Raw genomic sequence first — 27,445 nt, forward strand, 5'->3', positions numbered from 1 at the left:
ATGGTTAGTCCGCTGACGTCACATTCGCATTCTTCCTCAATTCAGGAAGTCACTCCTTTTCATGGCGCAGGATTAAAAAAATTGAATAAATAAATCGATCGCTTCCACACACATCCAAGTGGTCCATTTCATTCAGGAGCATAAAATACCTGGTAAAATATGAAGTAGACATGCTTTTTTCTGTCTTAGCTCATATTGATGTATATTACTGTTGTGGAGGCGTATTGACCTTTTGAAAAAGCTTTCCCCCCTCCTTAATCCGTTAGAATCCAGTTGGTTTTTTCGGCTTTGGGAAGGGAAAGAACAGCATTCATACTTATGTATTCCTGTGTTACCTCGTGTCCTATTTAGATATTCCGTGGGTGCATTGCATGATGTGTTTAGGCGGGGTTGAGCATACACAAAACAGTAATGTGAGGCGTAGAATCAAGTATTAGGTAAATCACTTGTAAGTGTGGATATGTTGACATCCTATTCTATGCTGCCTGATCGCTAATCCTGGCACCGACATTGTTTAATTGCACCTTGTCATTGGTAATCCCATCACATGTGATAGTCCTGCAGACAAGTGAAAATGCAGCACGGGGGCCGCCCCAGGGCCACGGCCCCCTCCCCAGCCAATCAAGGGGGTGAGCCAGCGCGGCCCACCTACCGACCTACATCGCATACATTGCAACCTTTTAAATTCCATGGCTCACGCTTCTGTCACAGGAATTACATAATCTTGGTATAATTTCGAGGAGTTTGATGGGATCGAGAAACTACATTAGTAAATATTTAAAAGTATTCTATGCTTTAGTAGGCTGTGTAGTTTTCGTGGACTTCGGTAGTCTGAAGTGTCAAAGTTTGCTGACTGCCTCACTACGTTTTGTTGTTCTAAAGTTGACTAATGCTTGCATTTCCAGTGACTGGCTGAAGAAAAAAGCACTAGTGCACTTTTATGTTGCTCTAGGTAGGAAATATGTTACTTTCGGCTAGCTAATGAATATTCACAATTGTGAATCACAAAAATTGTCTACCATGGTTGAGGTTTTAATACAGCACTGTGTTCCAGCTTAAGTGGGGAGTATTAGTCCTTCTAAGGTGACATGGTTGCCAGTGCCTAGACAGAGTATCTCATGTAATAGAAACCTTCAGGGCTGCTGTCTCCTGGCTGTCAGTAGCCTGTCAAAAAGCCCTTTCTGTCCACCTCATGTCCGGCCTCATTAAACCTCTTTAAGCCTTTGGAGTTGGCCTGGAGATACACATGAAGATACCGTAGGAGTGTGTTTCTGGTGCACACCAGATAGTTTCTAGTGCGCACAAGAAACAGTATGGTGGGCAGCACATTGCTTAAATTTAATTTTTGTCAATGACCCTTTAGGGGCTTCATATATTTGTCCTCTTACAGAAACATTATTAAAACAAAAGATCTATTTGACTCCCCAATGTTTTTCCATTTTCAAACATTTTTGAAAATGGAAAAACATTGGCTCCAGGGAGCCATTAGAGCAGTGCTAAAGAGCTGCATGTGGCTCTAGAGCCGCGGGTTGCCGACCCCTTATATGGCACCTTTAACTGAAGTCCAGTTTACTTCAGAACAAAGTAGTAAAAAAAAAGTGGAGCCTAATCAAGTTAGCGGAAAGTACTGTAGATCACTCACTGAACATGAGGAGCTGTAATGTCCGGCATTGTCTGCCATGCTGTAAGATAAGCCTTGTGATCAAGCGGACTTGCATTGCTTTCCAGATTGATAGCAGTTTTGACGTAATAGACACACTACGCGTGGCTCACGTTGGTTTTTTTCCCCCTTTGACAGTAGTCATTTATACACCAAGGGTAATTAATACACTGAGGGACAGAAGTAAAAGAGCCGATGAAAAATTAACTCCTTACATTTATTGAAGGAATCAAGGAATGAAGTTTATTCAATGTTAACAACACAACAAACGCTTTTAATTCCCCTCTGTTGTCATTCTTTCATATTGGTTGTTTTCTTTCTCATACAGTATATTTTATTGGTAACACTTTACAATAGGGGTCCCTTAATTAACATTAGTTAATGCATTTTTAGACAATAACTAATGTAACAACTAAGTAACATTACAATAATTAATATAAATGCTTAGCTAACATTTATTAATATATTAATGAACATGAGTTGAAGCATTAATTAATGCATTAGTTAATGCATGACCAGACAGCAACTAATGGTTTGGTAGAATTAAAAATATATACTCGTATATATGCCTATATAGGGTTAGAGTTTGTTAACTTAAGCATTTATAATTTCTTAGTTAAGGGACACATATGCTACACTTTACAATAAGGGTCCAAAAAGCAGTCAATAATGGTTAATAAAGGTTGGGGGGGGGGGGGGGGGTTAAGCATTTATAATTTCTTAGTTAAGGGACACATACGCTACACTTTACAATAACGGCCCAAAAAACATTCACTAATGGTTAATTAAGGTTAAGTAATACTTATGAGGTACGTTCACGTGAAATAATACCATACTTATGGTTAGGTTAGCAGCACCCAAGGACTCAAAGAGCAATGTTTCTCATTTTAAAATAACAATCACTGACTAGTACCAGTATACATTAATAACCATTTATTAATGCACTAATGTATATGTGAATTAATGTTAAGTAATGTATTATATATTTATTATATATTATAACCTAAATAATATAATAATAGAATGTTAAATAAGGGATTATATGAATTATTGTAATGTTACTTAAACATTACTTATTATCTTAAAATGCATTAACTAATGCATTAACTGAATGCATTAATTCATGTTAATTGATATATTAATAAATGTTAGATAAGGGATTAAATGAATTATTGTCATAATAATAACTTAAACATAAGTTATTGTCTAAAAATGCATTAACTAATGTTAATTAAGGGACCCTTATTGTAAAGTGTTACTATTTTATTTTCACCTTTTTGTGTTTTAAGTGTTGTTGTAATAACTTATTTGCAAAGAAGAAAGCAGTGGGACATAAGAGGTTGATGTTGTTTCAAGTGTAATCTGATGTGCAAATCCTTCAGGCGGACCCCGTGTTCTCACGTTCATTCATGTATCCATTGACTAACATTACCAAACGCTTCCATTGACTAACATTACCAAACGCTGGGAAACTTCAATCTCGCTGAACATTGGCGGTAATTGTTCCAATGGAAAATTCTTTCCTATAATGGATACAACCAGATAACTATTTAACAAATCTTGGTTAACTTTGAGCTTTGAGCGAGGTTGACAACTGGCGGTGAACCACATTTTTATTGCCTGTTTACATTGTTAGCCAATAGGACACTGACAGTGGAATTTTGTTAAGCTTAATTAGTATGTGTGATTTCCAACTAAATTGCCATGAGAGCACGTTGACCCCTAATGCCCGATTAGTGGTTCGGCCCACTCTATGTGCCTGTCTTGTGTTTGAGCAACTCAGTGGATCATCTTACTCTCTGATTCAACTGCATCATTGACAGGCCTATAACATCTAGCCAAAGCCCTGAGTTACTTATTAAAGGGCTATATCTATTTCCTTACTTTGTCTGTAGACAGAAAGACTCACCAAGATTTGTACGAAACTTGAGAGGAAGTTATTCTTTTGGATTGTATGCGTGCTATAATGTTTTTCCCAAACTGAATAATCATAATTGTTGTATATTAACAGAGGAAATGTAGGTGATTTGTTCAAATATTTACTATATTGCCTGTATTATCCTAAATATAGTGCGCATAGGTGGAGTGTGAAATGATGAGTAGAATATTTTGGGTGTGGCGCATGTATCAGTGTAAGCGAGGGGTAGTCATGGAGTACGAGTTGTCTACGGATACAATTAACATCCCTTGAAATTTCAACTCAGTTCGTTTTCTTTAGAGGTGCAACAATTAATCGATTAGCAAATTAATCGACAACTATTTTAATAACCAATTAATCACTTAAGACCTTCTTCACCTTAAACTTGTCTAAATTCTTGAATTTATAACATACATATAACTTCTCAGTTGTAAATATCATCCGATTTCTTAATTATATGTTTGTTAAGTCAAAGTTGGACATGAACAAAAATCTGTTTTTACTTTGGAAAATAACAATTCACATTATTGCCAATTTTCAAACATCTTTCCTCCTAAACTAACTTCTTAATAAAACTGCAACAACTAATTGATTAAAATGGATTAATAATTTAGCCGTCAACCATTTTTATAATTGATACAGTTGTAGACGACATTTAAGTCAGGAAGCTGTAATAAAATATTATTTTTGAAGGAAAAAGTCATCCATTTTGTCTTCATTGTTACTTACAACATGCCTAAAACAAATACATGGTAAATTGTGAAGGTAATTGAAAAAAGTTACATTTATCCGACTAAGCAATTAATCATTCAGTTAATCGTCCTTTTAATCGATTATGAAAATAATCGTTAGTTGCAGCCCTAGTTTTGTTATATCTTTCTTTTATATTCCTTTATATAATATCCAAAAGAAATGAACAAGTGAACAATACATTTCAGCCAAATACTTATTTGTTACTATTTGCATTCCATCATTTCCATGCCAAGTGCTGCTATTTGCAAGCCCTTTTCAAACAGGCTAGAAAGAAATCCCCCTTTAATGGTGGTAGCCATGTTGGATTTGTCATAATCAACCCAGTGTTGTGATTGGACGGCGTAATGTCACACGACCACCGAGTATACAGAGTTCCCCTTCGGAGGAATAATGTACATTCAAATAGCATAATGTAGCTTTCTAGAACACATTTCCCTTTGTGGCTATTGATGTCCTGGAGTTCATGAAGGGTAGGAGCTTTTTTATTCTTCCTCCTACACTCAAAAAAAATTAAACATAGTATTTATGCAAGAATCTCATTTCTAGTGGTTACACACAACTGCTTTAAGTAACTATTAAGTTTTGTAGTTAAATAAAAAAAATGCCTAATTGATTTAAGACTAACCGTTAAACAAGTTAAGCAATTACTATTGGGACCTTTTACATGCAAAATGTGTAACCACCCTTTGTAGAAATTAAGCAACATCTCCTCTTAAAAATTATGAATTCGAGTTGTGTAAAGTTTACACACTAGAACTATTTAGGCCAGGCAAGGCAAATTTATTTATATAACAAGGCAATTCAAAGTGCTTTACATCACGTGAAGATCCTAAAAATGACATTAAATCAATAGAACGTAAAAACAAAGACAATCGAAACAGGAAATAAAATTATTCATAAAAATCGCATTTACCGGTAATCATGAATAGAATAAAAAAGAAATACTACTAATAATAATAATAGTAATAATAATTGAAATCAGCAATGGATAAAGCACAAGAGGAATAGAAAGCAAATACTTGATTACCCAGATATTAAAAAACTGTCCTCTCTTTAGATTACTTTGAGTAGATCTTTCATCTAAGACAATTAATTTTTTAGGGCTTTCATTTACCTGACATGTTTCAGCATGTTACTGTTTCCTTCATCATAGTGTCCGAGGGTAGCTTGAAGCCAAGGGTGTAGGTTTGGTCTCAATATTGGTACGGACAATAATCCTAACCCTGACAAAAATAAATAAAAATGGAGCCTTCCTTCCTGTAAAACACTACTGCTTTTGTCCATAAGCACAGCCAAACTCAACAAAAAATGAAAGCTCCTGCGCAGCCCATCCCTCCTCCCGCCGCCCAGCAAAGGAGCCACCGTCCCCCCCCCGGGACCCAGGGTGGTCCCCCGGGCCACCCGCGCACCCATCAACCGGCCTTCAGGGATGGCAGGAGGGGACGCATCACCAACCCCACGCCTACACCCACCCCCGCCCGCCCACCCGGGCCACGAGCCACAGCCCCCCAACCGGCACGGCACGCCACGGGACCCCCAGCGGCCCACCAAGCCCCAGGCAAGGCAGGGTCCCCCGCCGGTGCAGGCGACACCCCGCTGATACACCGGCGCCCAGCCAGCGACCCGCGACGGAGCGCAGGGCGGATGCCCAGCCAGAGAAGAGAGGGGAAGGCGGAGGCAGGAGAACGCCCAGGAACTGCCACGGGGCGATGCAGCGAGGCGATCGCGCCATGTTGTATTTCTGTCGGGGCTGTGAATTTGTGTGTGTGTATGGGAGGGGTCAAGTCATCAGCCAACATTCAGCAAGTGAAAAGGGGTCAATGTAAGACTGAACATAATGAAAGTACTGTAATTCACTTATTAATGGTAGGGTCAGTTCTATCCTTACAACATATGGGAAGACAATCTAAATTACCTATATAGCTGAAGTCATTGTATAATGCAAAAAAAGGTGCTTAAAAGTTGGTGGGGACAATTTCAGCATCCTGAAAAGTTGCTAGTGTTATGTCCCTTCCAGAACTGCGATGTGGGTGTGCTAACCACTGTGCCACCATGCCACCTTCATGATGTGAATTATTTTTTAAAGAATAACTAAAATGATTGTCTGTATTCAACTCTTCATTGAATGAGTCCACTCAGCCTCTCACACCTCCCTGCTGCTTAGCAGTGTGACCAAACTTTTTTTTTTTTTTTGTCACAAGTGTAGCTGGCATTTGCTACGTAAAGTTAACGATGATTGAAAGGTTTGTAACTTTGATCTGGCCATAGTAGCTCTACAATCAAAGGCACAAATGACTTAATTATCATTAAGCTTGTTCCACACCAGCAGTGGCCCAGTCTGACGTGTGCTGTGGCAACTTATTCATTGTGTAAGTGAGAGGCTGTTCTCGGCAGCGTGAACGTAATGAGGCAACTTTTAGCGTGCAGATTTATAGTGGCAGCTATGGCACCCTCAGACGGACAAAAGTCATCCAATTTGTGCAATCTTGTTACATGTATATTAAGCAATTTGTTGTCGTAAGTGTTTAAATGGACTCTCTTACATAATAAATACAACAATGGTTTCAGTAATTTGTAAAAACACAAAGCTAATGTGTATATACCATGAAAAACACGTATTTATAAGTGAAGCAATCTTTTTCATAAGTGTTTTAATTGACTATCTTACATAATAAATCCAACAGTGGATTCAGTAATTTGTAAAAACACAAAGCTAATGTGTGCATACAATGAAAAACACCTATTTAAAAGTTAGAAACAGTGCACGAGCATTTTTTGTGTGTGCTTAAAATGTTGTTTGGTGATTCAACTATCACTCAAAAAAATCTAATATGCATAGCTTCGCCCTCCTTCAGATTTGTGAAGTCCTAAACAACTAATGAGCCAGCTGACTTGGTCTTGTTTGTGAATGACAACTCTGATTGGATAATGTGCTTTAGTTTCTTTGTTGATGAGAACTTCACAATAGACATGACTTGATCACAGTGGAAATGAGTTGATGTAATTATATTTATTACTCAGTCGGACATTTAAGTGTTATTATAAGGTGTTTATTAAAAACACGTAAACATATACTCGACTCTTACAAAAAGTCACAGTCTTGAAATGCTTTTTTTTTACATTCAAACAAAATGCAAAGCAATACAGTACAATGGCAGAGAGCTGGGACAGGTTTGATTACATATTGGCAATAAGATGTTGCCATTTCACTTTCAGTCATATCACTGAACATGGCTAGAATGCAGTTAAAATATGTATACTTTTTATACTTTATTTCGTAGCACTGTTTTTGCTTAGAGGAGGGCAAAAGAAGCCTGGTTGCCCACTGGGCTTATAAAGCACTGGGGGTAACCCTGATAACCGTTTTTGGGACATCAAGCCATGATACAAAATGAACTAGAGATGTATCGGATCGGATCGGACGCCGATATGGGCAAAAAAATGCGGATCGGTATCGGATCGGCCGACACGGAAAAATTCCGATCCAGTGTTTTTGAAAATCCAGCGCATCGATATACATAATCCATTCCAGTTTTTGCTTCGGTTTCCCTAAAATCCGGTCCGCATTTTACAGCACACCTTCAACACAATACATTACCGTCTCCCAATTTAGCGAGAGACTTTATCTGTAAAAATGTCAGCTGTTTGGGATCATTTCACCTTAAAGGACGACAAAGACGAGGCAGAGTGCAACATATGCCACAATAAAGTCAAGCGTGGTGGTAAAGCTGTAAAAAGTTTTAATACAACCAACCTAATCAAGCATTTAGCGACATACACATGCATTGAAAACTAGGTGCGTTAGTAAACAGCCGCCATCTTAAAGCAGGAGACTTATAAATATAACACCATTTACCGTTTACCATTCCCTTGTAGGCTGTAGTAGTGAACCTTCCAAGCGAACCTAATTAACTTTTTATCTAAAATACTCCTAAATCGGCAAAATCTTGACTTGAATCTATCTTCAAAACAGTTTAAAAACTTTCACACGTCATTAGTAGACAGAAGGGAAATTATGGAATAACGGGAGCAATTTTAACAACTTTAACAGTTGATTCGCAAAATTAAATGAATTGAATGTAGTTCAAAGCTGCTGATACAGAATGGGGACTTGAGTATTTTATTTACTGTTTTACAATGTTAACTTGATACTGAAATAGTCGTTTATTTAAACCTGAGAGGCTTTTTATACAATTTTTGTAACTAATGCACGAAACATTAAAAGCATTTAATAGCTTGGGGGGTTTGTGGGATTTTCCACTGACAGTTTACAATATTATTTGCACGTTTTACTGAGTGACTATGCCATTTCTGTTTATCATTTATAATGTTTTGTGTTTTTCACTGAATAAACAGGTCAGTTTCTTGTTACCAACCATTGTGTGTTATTCAAACTCACCTAATTCAGCTAGCTAATTGTTATCAAGAGTACTAAAACCCTTTTCAACATGAGTCTGACAACTAAGTAAGGAGGCTAAATAACTTTAAACTTTAATACATGCTCAGATAGGCCGGTATCGGTATCGGCCAGTATCGGTATCGGATCGGAAGTGCAAAACAATATCGGTATCGGATCGGAAGTGCAAAAACCTGGATCGGGACATCCCTAAAATGAACCATCTTTGACTGCTTAATTCTTACCTATTTTTGTGAAGAAATATAAGGTTATTCCTTCAAGTTTTTTATGTTTAAGACCTGATATTTTATACAACTGTTTTATTTTTTAGCTTATATAGTGCTTGGAAAACAACAGTACAACTATACTTCTGCTGTACGTTGGTCCTTCAGTCTGAGGTCGTGGTAACCATAGCAGTGCTTGGAAAGTGAAATGTGACGCCGCAGCTCTGTGGCTGTGTTTCTGAATCACAACTGTATAATGATCAGGCAGAGCTCAGGCTTTATCAAAGATGCAGCATTCAAGTATCTGTTTCAAGTCACAATGCAGTGTGACTTCACCTATGGAAGGTATTAGGTATTTAGAAGTAGCCATTATTCATACTGTATGTACTGAGAAGTAAAGTTTCTACTGTACCTTTTCCATTGATTCCTAAGGTTCTTCGCCCATTATTTTCTCAATGATCTACTTGAATTGAAAGCTCTTGAGTAGTTAGCAGCTATAAGACCTATAATGCCCATTAATAAATCATGCTAGCACACACAAGGTTCACACACACACACACTTGGGCTGTTTACCCTGGACAGGTGTGAAGGAGACCATAGACATGGCTTGTGTCACTTGTGATGACGCGGACAATGACAACAACAAGATTATCATTTCATAGGTATTAAAATTGATAATTTAACTTGCCATTGATGTGTTGCATGTAAAATAGCTTTGCTATTCTTACCCAGAGTCAGTGATCGTTGCCAACGAAAGACAATCACAAAAGCTGCATGGCTTAACATTTTGGCTTTAGTTTCATTCATGTAAACATTGGTAGGTGGCCAAGATGACTCAGACAGATCAGCTTACTTATAACTAATGCCAAGCTTTTGGTTTTGTGACTATGGTAAAAAAAAAAAAAAAAATACAACATCTTGCATCCTGCATTTCCCATTCCCCATCCTGACTGACTGACCTGTCCTGACGCTCAATGCTAAAATGTGGTTTGTTTTATTTTAGTTTTTTTTTTTACTGTTTTGAGGACACATTTTGTCCACTACTGTAATACTCTTTAGCCACAGACAAAGTAGGCTGTGTAAGTAAGTAAAGATTTCCAATGTTTAAAGGCCAAACCAAAATAAAATACATATCAATGAATAGAAATAAGCAAAGGCAATACAGTAATTTAAAATAGTAACAACTCCCCAGAGGCCTGCAAATGTGTAACATTGATCCTGTAATATTGTAAAAATAAGGAAAAGGCTGTACAAAGTCGAAATATGGAAAAATATAAATATTTCCTAGAATATTTTGGAACACTTTATTTGACAGTGGCATCATAAGGCTGTCATAATTGTAACATGGCACTGTCATAAGCATTACTTATGACAGTTGTCATCTGGCAAATTTTGTCACTAACTCCATTTATGTCCATCCGCATCTTTTACGTCTATTCAAAAGTGACATTATTTGCCAAATGACACTTATTGACATCGGTTACAAGCATTCATTAATGCTCCTGACAGTGTGATGTCATAATTATGACGTTCATATGACAGTTGTCAAATTAAGTGTTAGGGATGTCCCGATCCAGGTTTTTGCACTTCCGATCCGATACCGATATTGTTTTGCACTTCCGATCCGATACCGATATTGGCCGATACCGGCCTATCTGAGCATGTGTTAAAGTTTAAAGTTATTTAGCCTCCTTACTTAGTTGTCAGACTCATGTTGAAAGTACTCTTGATAACTAGCCAGCTGAATTAGGTGAGTTTGAATAACACATAACGGTTGGTAACAAGAAACTGACCTGTTTATTCAGTGACAAACACAAAACATTATAAATAACAAACAGAAATGGCATAGTCAGTCAGTAAAACTTGCAAATAATATTGTAAACTGTCTTAAAAAAGCAAAACACACAAACAACCTCAGTGGAAAATCCCACAAAACCCCCAAGCTATTAGATGATTTTAATGTTTCGTGCATTAGTTACAATAATTGTATAAAAAGCCTCTCAGGTTTAAATAAATGACTATTTCAGTATCAAGTTAACATTTTAAAACAGTAAATAAAATACTCAAGTTCCCATTCTGTATCAGCAGCTTTAAACTACATTCAATTCATTTAATTTTGCGAATCAACTGTTAAAGTTGTTAAAATTGATCCCGTTATTCCATAATTTCCCTTCTGTCTACTTTCGACATGTGAAAGTTTTAAAACTGTTTTGAAGATAGATTCAGGTCAAGATTTTGCTGATTTAGGAGTATTTTAGATAAAAAGTTAATTACGTTCGCTTGGAAGGTTCACAACAGCCCAGGGAAGTCTCCTGCTTTAAGATGGAGGCTGTTTACTACTTGTCAATACTTCATTGTTGCTACCGCCGTTGAGTCTGTCATTTTGCATCTATTTCTATATACATATGATGTCTATTATCTACAGTAAAACGATGTTGACGTAGTTTGTAGCGGGTGTCAGCAGCAGTCAGGTATTCTTGTGTTTTTTATCCAGCGGCATGAGTTGAGCTACAGCCGTGAGTCGAGCATTGGCATTACCCGGGTCTATGACAAGCATGCTCTCATCATACTCTCTTGATGCGCGGTCCGTTTTTCATTGCCTCCCAAAGACCGCGCTGTGTATTAGTTCCGCTTTACTTGACATATTTCAGTAATCGGAATTTGGATGTTTGTGAATCGTTCTCGAAGCTTCCATGGCTGAATCGCTCAAGGATGTAATGACGGCTGGGCATGTTGTATCGTGGTTCTAAGTGTTGGATGGTGCGTCTTTACTCACGAGAGATAATGGCTCGTCATCCAGAATGAATTCTTCGGCAATGAGTCTTTTTATTCCCTGGGCTTTGGGACTGTCGAGTGCCAGTTTGTCACGCGTAGCAAAAGTTTCTGCCAGTGTTAGTTGCGTAGGACCTTTCTTTTTGTCTTCGGTTTTCTTAACATACTACTGATATTGTTTGTGGTGGTATTTCGCTAAATGCTTGATTAGGTTGGTTGTATTAAAACTTCTTACAGCTTTACCACCATGCTTGACTTTATTGTGGCATATGTTGCACTCTGCCTCTTCGTCTTTGTCGTCCTTTAAGGTGAAATGATCCCACACAGCTGACATTTTTACCGATAAGGCTCTCGGTAAATTGGAAGACGGTAATGTAGTGTGTTGAAGGTGTGTACTAAAATGTGGACCGGATTTTAGCGAAACCAAAGCAAAAACTGGAATGGATTATGTAACTCGGTGCGCTGGAAAACCGGACCGGACTTTAAAAAAAAAAACTGGATCGGAATTCTTCCGTGTCGGCCGATCCGATACCGATGCGCATTTTTTTGCCCATATCGGCGTCCGATCCGATCCAAATATCGGATCGGGACATCTCTATTAAGTGTTACCGATTATTGTATAGTCCAGTAATAGGGAATACAATATATGTTTTAGTAAAACTAGTGTTGCACCAATACCATTTTTGGCCCTGATACCGATACCTGGCTGTGCAGTATCGGCCGATACCATTCTGATAAAAAATATATATATAGCTACATACTTGGATGTGAAATCATTGCATTGCATTGCATTACTTTTTATTGCATACCTGGTATGGGTGACAAATAATAATTTAATAATAATTGACTACAGCATCCTGTCTCTCTATCCTGTCTGTGCAACCAGCAGCAACATAACAGCTCCATCTACTGTGCATAGCAAAGCACAAATGCAAACAGCACACAATTGAGTCTCTCTCTCTGACACACACAGCTTAGCTACTTAGCTTAGCATATTTTGCTTAGTTCTACAGCACTTTTAAATAGGCTTGCCACATGTCTCTTTAAATAAGGAATCGTCCCGAATTGGGAATTCAAAGTTGCGTTCCGTATTGAGCCAATACAGAATATATATATAACTAGATACATTTCTATGCATTTTAGGAGTTTTGGTAGTGTCCCTTTTTTGTTCGTCGCCTCTACGGCTGTGGGCGCGAGGGGGGCATCCCATATTTCTATTTCTGAAAGGTGGCAACCCTAGTTTTGAAACAGGTCTAGAATTACTGCGTTATTTATTTCATTGATATTGGCGCAACTAATTAAAACTGTTGGACTCAAATCAGTATTATTTATAGTATATGTAGTTTTAAATAACAATTAAAATACACCTTAGAATATATAATTGACCTGTTTTTTTTTTTTGTTTTTTTTCTTCTGTTTTTCCAGCACAATCGTCTGACCCAACGGCTCCCCAGTGACCCCCAGACCTGTCAGAGATATGGGACCCATACCCTTTCACCTTTCAGCAGTCCCTGTTCTCCCCCTCTTGGTTCTTCTCATGTCCAACCCTTGCACCTCCTTCAGGCCTCGAGTGGTTGAACCAGCATCAGGCACTCAACAGCCCCAGCGCTTGACTAATGTCACAGGATCTGAAAAGCGGACTTGTGCAGGCCATGTAGAGTGTAAACCTGGTATACTGTTGCCAGTGTGGTTGCCACTGAATCCTCCACATGGGGAGAGGGCAGGGAGAGCCGTCATCTACTTCCTATGTCTCATGTACATTTTCCTGGGAGTATCCATCATTGCAGACCGCTTTATGGCCTCCATCGAAGTAATTACCTCTCAGGTACTGTATAGCAGACTTTTTTAGGAATAGGTTGGCATTCTGTAAAGCAGTGTTTTTCAAACACACAACTGTGCTGTGGAAAATCATCCACTTTCACCTAATTGATGTAAAAAAAAAAAAGTTGTTTTTTTAATGAATCCGTAAATGTACCCTTGGTGAGTGTCTGTGCTGTCCAATGTTCAGTAATCATATAATACTCTTCCATGTTAGTAGGTGTCAATAGGTAGCTAATTACTTTGTTTAGTGATGCGTAAGAGATAAACGTGGCATTGCGCCTAGTAGCTAGCTTGTTTGAAACTACAAAAGGAAAGATGCTAACTCAGAACTGGACACTTGACAAAATTTATTGAATAGCGGTCAGTATAAAGGGAAACATAGAGGTAAGCCTGTTCCAATATGCAATAAGTTAATTTATTGTATGGTAAATAAAAATGGGGGCGGTAATTTTCCCAGCTGCAATTTATCGCTGTGTGCATGTGTTTGCGTGTGCTGTGTACGTGCACTTGGCACACGTGCGTGTTGATTGCATATGAGACTCTAGTTCCTTTCACAGATGTTTATTGGTTATCAACACGCTGTAGAATTAGTTCAGACATACAAAATAAGGAAACACATATTAAACATTTAAAACATTAGCATTGCTACATTGAGGCTAATGCAAAAATCATGTACTAACAACTGGAGGCGTGCAAAATTTCCGATTCTTAGATTATTCACGATTCGGCCGTGGGAGATTCAAAAACGATTCACAAATATCCAAATTCCGATTATTGAATTATACCAGGTAAAGCGGAAGTAAAACACAGTCAGCGCGGTCTTTGGGACGCAATGAGGAACGGACCGAGAGTAAATATCATGTTCAACTCAGGCCGCTAGACAAAAAAAACAATCATACCTGACTGCGGCTGACAGCCGCTACAAACAACGCCCAGTTGCTAGTTGCTACAAACATACGGCTACAGTAGATATCATATATATGTAGAACTAGATGCAAAATGACACGACGTCGGTGTTAACATATGTATTATTGAACAGAGATGCGAAATGACACTTTCCGGCGTAAGTAAACAGCCGCCATCTTAAAGCAGTAGACCTCTCTAGAAGGCTCTGTTGTAATTAACTTTTTATCTAAAATACTCCTAAAATGGCAGAATCTTGTCTTGAATCTATCTTTAAATGATGAAATTGTTTTAAAACTTTGACAAGAGTATACAGAAGGGAAATTATGGAATAACGGGAGCAATTTTAACAACTGTAACAGTTGATTCACAACATTAAATTAATTGAATGTAGTTTAAAGCGGCTGATACAGAATGGGGACTGGAGTTTTTTTATTTACTGTTATTTTTGTATATTTGTTTACTGTTATATGTTAACTTGATACTGAAATAGTAGTTTGGTTTAGCCTGAGAGGATTTTTGAATAATTTTGGAACTAATGTACAAAACATTAAAAAAAAAAAAAAACATTTTGAAAAAACAAAAAAAACACAAAAAAAAAGGAGGGGGGTGCATCAATAATCGTTTTATAATCCAATCGGAGCCTCTGCATCGTAATCGTAATTGAATCGTTAGGTGCCCAAAGATTCCCAGCTCTACTAACAACAACTTTAGACTGCTATAAAACATTGGCAGTCTTCTCCAAAATGCAAAATTGTGGTTAAAAGGTGACACTCGCTGGTTTACAGCATTTGCAAACGATGTAAAAAAAAAAGAAAAAGAAAAAAAAACTATTACTGACACCAAATGCATGACGAAAAGAGCACTTTTTTTTATTTAGGTAGTGTAAAGTGGTTGGCAGCATAGCGTTCTTCCGGGGAACATTTCAAAAGAAAAGTATGTCATTTTCAACATGTAAATAAAGATTTCAGGAGTTTATCTCACATACTTCAAATTCTACACTCAGAATAGCTTTAAAATGACACCCATTATGAAAAATCTAATTGGTAATAAATAATTTCGCTTCAAATTTGCTAACAAGCGCACTTGCAGGACAAGCTGACAGTCATTTTGAATCAAATCAACACTTTTGATGGGCTCTAATTGGCTGAGAAAAAACGTAGTCTGCACTTAGCTAGCTTTCAAATGATTCATTATGCATTGTGTGGGCTTTTTATTATTAATATTAATTTTAATGTAATTTTATTTAAGAATAATCATTTATTATATTTGAATGGGCTATGTATTGAGGTTTATTGTCTCTACATTTGTGGTTGAATTGGTTATAAAAAATGACTAAGCGAAGTAGAGGCGGAGCTTATATATGTATAGATATATATATTATAATCATTCAGATTTAGCATTGGAAAGAGATACATATAAGGCATGTTGTACAATTTAAATTAAAAACAAACAAGCAAAAAGTTTTGAATGCTTCATTGCGTTAGTCTACTCAAATCCGCGCATGCTGATCCCTTACACACACACAACGAGTTGCCACAGCACACTACCGCTAATGTTTAACAAGCTCATACATTTCAAGATAGCCCTTCCAAGCTTCTCTAGCAAGATTAGCTTCAGAGCTGCCACTTATCGTTAACTGCAGCATGAGGGAGAAGTGACCTCGTTAATGCAACAGGCGCTTCTGCGGTGCGCCATCGTTGCCGTTGTGTCAACGCTCGCCCCCAATTTCCCTTGGATGCCTTTTACGAGTAGAGCGTCTGTGGAGCGGCTTGATCGGTACACGCGAGGATTGCAAGATTGCACGAGCGTAGCGGGTATTAAAGGTAACCATATAATAACCATTTCCCTTTCAGACCCCAAGTATTGGTCAGTTTTCTTTCTGAAAGAAAGAAGAAAAAGAAGTCCTGTGTTAACACTTTTTTTCCCAAATGAAATGCTTCAATGAATCTTTTTTCTTTCTTTTTTTTTTAAAGGTTCTAAAAAGCTTTAGTGATGAATTTTCTCAAAGCGCAATGCAGAAATTGATCAAATTAATTGCATATTAATTTGATAGTTGACCGGATCCACCATATTATTTTGAAAATTGACTGGAGCCACTGCATTTTTACACGAGTGACTTGCCGTTTGCCCGATCCAACCTAGTTCAATTGACACAGGAGGCGTCTAGCGACAAATAGTAAACTCTGACGTTCGTTTCGGGTGAGCCGAGTCTGAAACGCAGTCACTCTGCAACTAGTGTGCACTGCTTGATTTTAACGGCTGCGTTTCACTGCGTTGATGTGGCGGCACCAGTTACGCGCTGCAGACACGCCTGGTGTATTCCAGCCTTGAGAGGCCGTATGTGTTCGGATTGGACATTTCTACAAAATACTGTATTTATATATATATTTTTTTGTATTGAAAAAAAAAATTTCGCGATGAACTGAGGGCGCAAAGTTTGAAGAGCAAACTTGCGAGGGATCACTGTATCGTGTATCGGCAATAATTTATGAGCCTACTAAAATTAGTTATCGCGACAGGCCTAGACAGAAGTCAGTCCTACTGTTACTTTAATTGTTCTACATTTAAAATTATTTTATTAAACTAGTTGATTCATTTCCTGACACTGAAAACAAATTCATCTTTTTAAACATCTGTTCATAGGTGAAAGAGATAACCATTACCAAACCCAACGGAGAGACAACAGTGACCACAGTGCGAATCTGGAACGAGACTGTTTCCAATCTTACTCTCATGGCTCTGGGGTCTTCTGCTCCTGAAATTTTACTTTCTGTCATTGAGGTATCCAATATTCATTATATAAAATAAAGGATTATTTTATTAACATTTCCCAAAAATATCATTTAAAGTGCCAGTGACAGCATAAAAAAATCTTAAAAAGCATCATCATGGAATTAAAATCAGATTTTGAGATGATTCGACTATATACAACAATTTGGCAAAGCGCAGATGACGAGAAATTAGTCTTTTAATCTGGCATTTAGCCACGCCTGTCATTATAGCGCTCTAGCGTCCCTAGTTGGAGTATGACGTTGGCAGGGTCACGATTTCAGCTGATTTAGAAATCAACCCACTGAGGGGGGAGATTCAGAATGGGGAAAATGCCACAGAGAGCAGCAAAACGTCATGATTGTTTCAATCTCTCTACTCCAATATTTTTACAGGATATTCTTTTTATCTAAGTATTGTTCCCCAATTGCTAAATAAATGGCATGGTCATGACAAATAACAGTCTTGTGCTAAATGGCATATGAAATATTAAAAATGCATTCATTCAGTAAGACAGGGCAAAATTACTGCATAATTGTCAAAACTGCCGACTTCTTCCTCTCCCGAACAATATTTTATGCCACCGGACTTAGCCTGGCTTTTGTGATTTCCCTGCCCCGGCTTCAGAGAGGAAAGAGCGTAAACAAAACAGGAGGCGAAACAGCTAGCCGACATGCTAACCCCAACTGAGCGGCGTTTCCAAGCTTTTTTCTCGCCTTTCGAAAACGAAAAATCACACAAAACTACCCCGACTCATGTCCCACACTTCAGCAGGGTTGATTGTCTTCACCGATCGGCCAGCCCCTGGTGTTCTGCCAAATTTTGCACCCTTATAATATTTTGCTCCCAAAGCAGTTGTGGCGATGAATAGGCCCTCTTTTACATTCAGTTAGACTCTCAATGTTATCCACAGGTGCTAAATAAACAAGTAACATAGTAAACATACATGTTCAACAGAAATATGGCGTAAATTAATGCTTAACGACACAGCGAAGTCGTAAACAGTGAAAGAGCGGCGTGCAGTTGCAAGCCACCAGTTGTCGGCCGAGTGGCCTTCTCAGTGGACAGGGAGCATTGTCACCCACAAAATGCAATCCACTTCCATATTAAAACGTGTGCCATGATCCCAGTATTGGGCCAGTGGTCCCACAGTTGTCACACTTGTTTTGGCCATTATCCACCATGAACAGGACCATTTTGAAACCCAAAAAGGCTCACACGCCTCTCCCTGGTGCATCAACAAAAGCCTGCAACACAGTGGGCTGGCGTGATGTGAAAAATGAATGAAATAATCCACAAAATCAGCTGAAGCCGCAGTCGTTCAGCATACTGTAGTATTGGCTGTATACTGAAGATGAGTAGCCCACTGACGTCACATTCGCATTCTTCATCAATCCAGGAAGCCTCTCATTTTCATGGCGCTTGGATCACTTTCACACAGATCCAAGCAGTCCATTTCATTCAGGAGCATAAAATACCGCGTGAAATATGAAATAAACATGCTTTTTGCTGTCATAGGCACTTTACACTCTGAGTATTGTACATATGAGGAACGGGATCCGAATCAGTGCTTTATAAACAAGATCCTGAAAGATTTGACTCAAAATGATCAGTCCTGTTATTGACAATACATAATAATGTCATTATTGTTATTTTTTTTTCATTTGGCAGGTGTGTGGGCATAACTTTCATGCAGGTGAGCTCGGCCCAGGCACCATTGTTGGAAGCGCTGCTTTCAATATGTTTGTTATTATTGGCATATGTGTTTGGGTGGTTCCTGATGGAGAGTCTCGCAAGATCAAACACCTGCGAGTATTTTTTATCACATCTTTCTGGAGTATTTTTGCCTACATTTGGCTCTATGTCATATTAGCTGTCATATCGCCTGGAATCGTAGAGGTATGTCTCTAGACACACCCTCTGTTTATAGCAATTGTCAATGTACAGATAATTAAAAACTGACTTTGCGTGCATTACTAGGTGTGGGAAGCCACAGTGACACTGCTTTATTTTCCGGTGTTTGTGTTACTGGCTTGGATCGCTGACCGTCGTTTGCTCTTTTACAAATACCTGCACAAACGTTACCGTGCTGACAAAAGACATGGTATTGTGGTGGAAATGGAAGGTGATGACATACCCAAAGGTCATGATATTATCATGGATGGAAAGAACTCAGATGGAATTTCGTGCCCTAGAAACTGCTCTAGCGTGACCGTGTCTGTACAAACACCAAGTGAGATGGACCAGAACCAAGATGAGGTAAACGCAGTTATCTTAACATTGCTGGATGTTTATTCAAAGTACAGAAGGTAACAGACGTTGTATTTCCTTTATTTGGTAGGTGGTTCGTAAACTGAAAGACCTGCGGGATAAACACCCAGACAAAAACCTGGACCAGCTTATTGAATTGGCAAACTACTCCACTTTGGTTCAACAGAAGAAGAGTCGAGCTTTTTACCGTGTCCAGGCAACTCGTTTGTTAATAGGTGCAGGAAACCTACTAAGGAAACATGCTGCTAGAAACTCTTGCCGTAGAGGTGCTGCAAGTCCAGGGGATGACAAACTTAGATGCTCTCATATTTGTTTTGAGAGCGCACAGTATCTATGCACGGAAAACTGTGGTTCTTTGAGCCTCTGGGTGATTCTTGATGGGGGCTCTGGCCAGGATACCTTTTATGTGGACTACCTTACAGAAAATGGTTCAGCCAACGCTGGGGCAGATTTTGAGTTTAGTGAAGGCACCCTGACATTTAAGCCAGGAGAGACTCGAAAAGAGATCAAGGTAAGCAAGAATTCGTCATTATTAAATTGGTAAAGCAACACTAGGTAACTTTTCAACCTTTATAAAATATTTTCATAACATTTGTGATGATATGTCTACTGAAAACTAGTTGAATGACACCTCTTTCATTACTTCTGGGGGTTTAAATCATTTTCATTGGCTATACCCAGACAGGAGACCGACGTTGAAAAGATGTTGGATCAGTATTCCGCTGTCGATCGTATATCGTTGAATCAACTTTGACACCCGACGGTGATTTGTCATCACTTTTGCACTCTCAGTTAATGTTCTTTCAATGTTGAAATCCAGACAAAACCTTAACGTCTTTTCGATTATTAATAATATTGGAACAACGCTAAATCCATGTTATGTTTTCCTTCATTTTCAACCATGATGCTATTATTGCTTTCAAATATGCCTTTATTTAGAGGTCCTGCTTTTTTTACAGACAGAAGAAACAGCTAGGCTGACTAATAAAATATTATACTGAATAAATAATAAAATAAAAACTAGATTTCAAATTATTTTTTTAATAACGCTCAATAAACATATTTAAAACTTAAGCCTCCTCTTCAGTCTCACGAGCTTCAGCGCGAACCTTGTCACCAACGCGGTCTGGGGCATAGCGTAGCCACTTCTGCACAACAGCAGCGAATGCATATTCTGACGCGTCCATTCCCATCTGCCTCTTGAGTGAATCTGAAGAATACAAACAAAACGGCATTCACAGTAATTCATATCATGGAATTCAAGCAGATATCATGGGTTAATTTGACATACTTCAGTATTTTGTGGTGAAGTGAGTTTCTCAGCCAATCTCAAAACAAATTAGGGCTACAAGTGGGAACGGAGCTAGCTACGATGGAAAAATGACCGCACTGTCTTGGTGTTCAATAAATTAATTTAGACTAGGCTCGATTGTGTAATATCTAGCGGTTTTAGCACTTGAATTGGAAAAGGATTTTAGTTTGCCTGAACTTCTACTTAGCTAAAATCCAAGCTAAGGAGACATAAGGAAAGTCACCAGGATAGGTTTGGTTCAACAAACTTTCCACTCCTTGGCTCAATGCACACTTTGACTCGTCCCCAACACCTTCTAGCTTGAAATAAAATGTGAATGACTAACTTTAAATTGTCATGAAGTGTTATTTTTTTCTGTACAACTTACGTGGAAGCTTCTGGAAGATTTTTATTAACATCTAACATTCCCGCTCTCTGTCTTGCAATGAGTGGGTAGATCAAGAGATGGCGTACATTACTCTGTGGTGCATTTAGGTGCATTGCAAAATAACAAATTGATTTTTAAAAATTATTATCTGGTAATTACTGGGTTACAAATACAAGTAATAATGACAAATGAGGTTCTTTCTACCGTAAGACATCACTGCTGTTAAAGGCTCTGAAAAAGCGCAGCAGACTTACCTTTAAATAGGGCGTTTCCAGTGGAGTTCGTTCGAGGTGAGTCGCTGTCTTCCCGGTCAACCAAGAAAACTACTATTTTTCGACCAAAACCCCCGCTCATAATTCGATGACTTTTCAATCATATTTCCCGGTCAGTCATACATCAACTATTTGTCAACATTAGTTCATCAACTGTAAAACAACGTTAACCCACCCATCGCCTGACTATGTTATATGGTGTATAGAACAACGTTGTTTCAATGTCACTGCCATGTGTCATCGGTATTTGCAACATTGATTCAACATTGACAAAAAAATAAAAGATTCTCGATTCTTGGTTAAAAGCATTAACATTTTTTTTTTTTAAAGAACGTGCAGTTAGCATTTATTTTACGTAAATACGTATGTCGAAGTACGATGCTCGTCTGTCGGCCAATGTGGCGGCTGCCATATGTAAACAGAGCTTTTCCGGTGAAAATTCTCGTGAATAAATGCTTAAATCCCTGTATTCTTTATAGATATGGACGTAAAACAGTCTCGATTATTGGTTAAAAGCAAAAAAAACGTGCAGTTAGCATTTATTCTACATAAATATGTCAAAGAATGATGCTAGTCTGTTAGACAATGTGGCGGCAGCCTTACAACGAAGAGCTTTTTCCGTTGAAAATTCTTGTGAAAAAACGAAAAATATAATAATTACTTTGAATCCTTGAACAAATCACTCATGATCCTTCCTGTTTGTATGCGGTACAGCTTTCGTACTTTTACAACATAAATCTGGCGTTGGATCGCTGCATGTGTCGCTGCGACAGACTGCGAATAACTGAAGCGGATTGTGGGATGGCCCCCTACTTCAAGGCGTGGCGCAATGAAGGTCTGATCTGACCCGTCAATATCATTATGAAGTCTATGCCATAGTAATTACTGTAGAGATCAGCAATTTTGATTAATTAGACCTAATAAACAACTAAATTAAATGACAAATAATAAACTGTGCTTACCATCAATGCTGAGAGGTGGTGGACGAGATAAAACAGCGGATGAGACATGCGTCGTAACGTCGAAATCATGTAAGTCGTGGACGTCGTAACCTGGGGACTACATGTATATGTTTCAGGCCAAGCCAAACTATAAAAAAGATGCGACAGTAAAATACGCTACTACTTTTATGGTGCAAATACTGAATACACACCAGTATATAATCCTTGTGATTGTTTACAACCACACGAAATATCATTTTGGGTACTTTTAATACGGCATACATTTTTCTGCATTTCTTAGGTGAACATTTTGGATGACGACATCTTTGAAGAAGACGAACATTTCTTTGTCCGCCTTCAAAATCTGAGGTTAGAAGAGGGTGGTGATGAAGGGGCAGGAAGTTTACCCAAGGGCAGACTAGTGGAGCCATTGGTTGCCACTGTCACAATCTTGGATGATGACCATGCTGGCATCTTCACCTTTGGTCAAGGGGTTTTGCGGGTGAGTGAGAGCACCGGCACACTGACGGTGACAGTGGTGAGGAACTCAGGCTCCAGAGGTACCGTTTCTGTACCGTATCACACAGTGGACGGCAGTGCCAAATCTGGAGTGGACTACGAGCAGGTCAAGGGTGAGCTGGAATTTAGCAATGAACAAACCAGGTGAGGCAAAAACCGCGATTTGAAATAAGTAAATAAATAAAAATCGAGCTCAGAGGATAGATGCGTACAAACCCTAGAAAATACATACCCATTTGAATTTCAAGGAGTAGCGATTTTAGTTTGTGTCCTCGACAAGAAGAAAGCTAATGGAATACATCAGCCCGCTTGCCCCTATCATAAAAATCTTGCCCTTATGTTCCCATGTTGAAGAGGGAAAAAGTCGAGGACAGGCATGTGCCGGTTTGAGATTCTGACGGTATGATAAGCAAAAATATCACTGGTGATTGGGATGAATTTAATGTGACAATTTAATCTTTCCTTAATCATCTAGCAAGTGAATCCGTAGCACTTTAAGGTTAAAAATATTTATTTGTTTTTAAACAATCGGGGGAAGATAATCCTGTTTTGGTTGTTGTTGTTGTTTCGTTCCATGTATTTTACTTTGCTCATTATCGCTTCCAGACAAGGGGAAATGTAGCCTTCCTTAGTGATAATGACTCCGTTACCTCAGTATTTGATGGGTATCAAGTTGTGAGGTAATCCTGTAATACAGCCCACAGTGGGGGAAGCTGCAGTTACCCATTTAAACTGACTGATTGTTTTCCCATTAAATTTGCAGGTTATGTAAACTGTTTTAGCATGCAGACTATTTCTAGTGGAGGATACAATGGCGTTATCAGGCAAATCAATGAAATCTGTTTTCAACTTGAAATGCACGATAACTGGAGAAGTTAGCATTATTATTTTTTCATTTCGCTTACAGGATGATACACTATCAATTTGATTTCTCAGATATGGGTCTTTTTTTCTACAGTGGCATGAAAAAGTATCTGAACCTGTTGGAATTTCTCACATTTCTGCATAAAATCGCCATCAAATGTGATCTAATCTTTGTCAAAATCACACAGATGAGAAAACAATTCCGGCTTCAACTAAAACCTCCCAAACATTTATAGGTTTTCATATTTTAATGAGGATAGTATGCAAACGATGACAGAAGGGGGAAAATAAGTAAGTGAACCATTAGATTTAGTATTTTGTGCCCCCCCCCCCCCCCCTTTTTGGGAGCAATAACTTCCAACCAGACACTTCCTGTAGCTGCAGATCAGTCTGGCACATTGATCAGGACTAATCTTGGCCCATTCTCCTCTACAAAACTGCTGTAGTTCAGTCAGATTCCTGGGATGTCTGGCATGAATCGCTATCTTTAGGTCATGCCACAACATCTCAATGGGGTTGAAGTCTGGACTTTGCCTTGGCCACTCCAGAATGTGTATTTTGTTCTTCTGAAACCATTCTGAAGTTGATTTACTTCTGTGTTTTGGATCATTGTCTTGTTGCAGCATCTATCCTCTTTTTAGCTTCAACTGTCTGACAGACGCCCTCAGGATTTCCTTCAAAATATCCTGATAAACTTTTGAATTCATTCTTCCCTTCCATGATTGCAAGTTGTCCAGGCTGCTGAGGCACGAAACAGCCCCAAATCATGATGCTCCCTCCACCATGCTTCACTGTGAGGATTTGGTGTTGATGTTGGTGAGCTGTTCCATTTTTCCTTCACACATGCCGTTGTGTGTTAGTCCGAACAATTAAACCTTGGTTTCATCAGTCCACAAAATATTTTCCCAAAACATGTGGATTGTCCAAGTGCCTTTTTGCAAACATTAAACGAGAAACAATGTTTTTTTTAGACAGCAGTTGCTTCCTCCGTGGAGTCCTCCCATGAACAACATTCTTGGTCATAGTTTTACATATAGTTGATGTGTGCACAGAGATATTGGACTGTGCCAGTGATTTCTGTAAGTGTTTAGATGACATTCTATGGTTCTTTTTTGCCTCTCTGAGTATTCTGCGCCAATCTTTTGGCATCATCTTTGGTGGACAGCCACTCCTTGGGAGAGGAGCAACTGTGCCAAGCTCTCTCCATTTGTAGACAACTTCTCTGACTGTCAACTGATGAACATCCGGACTTTTAGAGATGGTTTTATATCCTTTCACAGCTTTATACCAACCTAAAATCCTTGATCGCAGGTCTTCAGACAGCTCTTTTGACCGAGCCATGATGCTCATTAGACAATGCTTCTCATAAAGACTATTACTATCAGGTTTGTGTTTTATAGTGGGCAGCGCAGCTTTAAACCACTCATCAGTGATTTGGCACACACTTGATTTAAATTCTTTGATAAAAATTGGTGTCAATTGCTCTTTAAGTCTCCTTAGGCAGAGGGTCCACTTACTCCCCCCCCCCCCCCCCCCCCCCCCCCGCAATCTGCCATTGTTTGCATGCTATCCTCATTAAAATATGAAAACCTATAAATGTTTGGGTGGTTTTAGTTAAAGCAGACACTGTTTTTTCATCTGTATGATTTTGACAAAGATCAAATCACATCTGATGGTGATTTTATGCAGAAATGTGAGAAATTCCAAAAGGTTCAGATACTTTTTCATACCACTGTATATGGGTGCTATTTGTCTCCCCAGTATAAATTAAGCTGTATTTTCACTAAAGTTGGACAAATACTATACAATACTTAACTTATATTTTTGTGTGTGTATTATCAATTGTCGTCCATTATAAATTCATGGGTATGGGCTCCTAAATTCAGTTTTTTATTTTTTATTTTTTATTTACTCGTGGTAAAGATTTTCTTTTCATCCCCAGTGTCACTGTCCACTCTTTTAAGTTGTGTTGTTGTCACTTTAAGAAAATTCCACATTTATTAATAACATCATTATTCTGTGATAACCAGTGCCGGAAAACGGACGTCACTCACAGCAGAGGGTGCTGGGGATATTTTTTAGTTATTCCATCCAAAAAAGGCAGTTTCAGTTCTAATTTGTCATGCTCATGTGTTGTTAGTCTTAAAAAAAAAAAAAAAATCAATAATTTGAATTTAAGGCCTTAAAATGTCTACAATTCTCATAAAACATCTCATGAAAGATCTTAAATACAATTTGGGAATAAATTCATACACTTTGCAAGTAATTCCGAGCCTCCAATTTTCTCTCAAATCTTTTGTTAGTTTTTTTTTGCCGGTATCGATGTGAAATAGGTCTTAGTTTTATTCATTATGGTGTTTAAAAAAAGTCTTAAATTTGGCTAGTTGAGCGACCCTGGATACAAGGGGTGCACAACTGCAGTACACACGCATGCTAGATAGTTTACGTTCTACTACTAGGCTACTACAAAGACAGCGTTCTATTTCACCTACAGTGTGTGTTGGAGTTTTTGTATTGGAAAAAGAGCGCCCGTGTACAACGACTTCATAATGATATTGACGGGTCAGAGTCGACTTTCAGTGCTTGAAGTAGGAGGCCGTCCCACAATCCGCTTCAGTTATTCGCAGTCGGTCGCAGCGACACATGCAGCGATCCAACACTGGATTTATGTTGAAAAAGTTTGAAAGCTGTACTGCATACAAACAGGAAGGATTGTCTCAGGAGTGATTTGTTCAAGGATTCAAGATAATTATATCTTTCGTACCATGCATTCATTATGGAACGTTGTGAAAAAAAAACAGTGGGAGAAATAAGCTGCTACAGCATTGGCATTATACTTCGCATTGTTTACCTTACTGGCTAGCCCCATAGTTCGCAATATTTTCGTAAAATAAATGCTACCTGCACGTTTTTTTTTTGCTTTTAACCAAGAATCGAGAATGCTTTACGTCCATATCTATAGAGAATTCAGGGATTTAAGCATTTATTCACAAAACTTTTCACCAGAAAAACACTGTTTACATATGGCGGTCGCCACATTGACTGACACACTAGCATCGTGCTTCAGGATATTTACGTAAAATAAATGCTAACTGCACTTTTGTTTTTTGTTTTTTTGCTTTTAACCAAGAATCGAGACTGTTTTATGTCCATATCCATAAAGAATTCAGGGATTTAAGCATTTATTCACAAAACTTTTCACCAGAAAAACGCTGTTTACATATGGCGGTCGCCACATTGACTGACAGACTAGCATCGTGCTTCGACATATTTACGTAAAATAAATGCTAACGCGGCACGTTTTTTTGTTTGTTTTAACCAAGAATCGAGAATGTTTTACATCCATATGTATAAAGAATTCAGGTATTTAAGCATTTATTCACAAAAATTTCCACGAAAAAAGTTCTTTATCTGTGATTCCACTTGGTCAGCTTTGACAGCAATGCCAACAATGCAGACCCTGTGTCCCGTCGATATCATTTTGAAGTCTATGCCGTGTATTATAATACAATTCCCCGGGGGCTAGATGGCGCAATGACACACTAACACATTTGAAAACTAAAAAGTCCAAATAGCCTCAGTTTAACGCCTGCTTTTCACAAATAGCGCCTTATTCAACGTGACCCGGTAACAAGCAAGGTGTCAGGTGGTGACCTTGTTATTATTGAAAAAAAAAAAAA

The 27,445-nt window shown here is 38.4% G+C and overlaps 1 protein-coding gene across 5 annotated transcripts in view; it reads left to right on the top strand.

The window, feature by feature from the left end:
• Nucleotides 1–27,445, top strand: part of slc8a2a (solute carrier family 8 member 2a) — a 61,852-nt gene that overhangs the window by 13,964 nt on the left and 20,443 nt on the right. For all 5 annotated transcript variants that reach the window (XR_009061320.1, XM_057820671.1, XM_057820670.1 and 2 more), the window contains 6 exons: nt 13,149–13,548; nt 17,094–17,231; nt 18,891–19,118; nt 19,200–19,478; nt 19,561–20,001; nt 22,684–23,045. Coding sequence is in view for 4 of the 5 variants with exons in the window: in XM_057820671.1 (XP_057676654.1) it covers nt 13,201–13,548; nt 17,094–17,231; nt 18,891–19,118; nt 19,200–19,478; nt 19,561–20,001; nt 22,684–23,045 (1,796 nt within the window). In the remaining variant the exon portion in view is untranslated. The remainder of the gene's footprint in view (nt 1–13,148; nt 13,549–17,093; nt 17,232–18,890; nt 19,119–19,199; nt 19,479–19,560; nt 20,002–22,683; nt 23,046–27,445) is intronic.

Source organism: Corythoichthys intestinalis, chromosome 18, assembly GCF_030265065.1.
Source record: "Corythoichthys intestinalis isolate RoL2023-P3 chromosome 18, ASM3026506v1, whole genome shotgun sequence".
Classification (NCBI taxonomy): Eukaryota; Metazoa; Chordata; class Actinopteri; order Syngnathiformes; family Syngnathidae; genus Corythoichthys; species Corythoichthys intestinalis.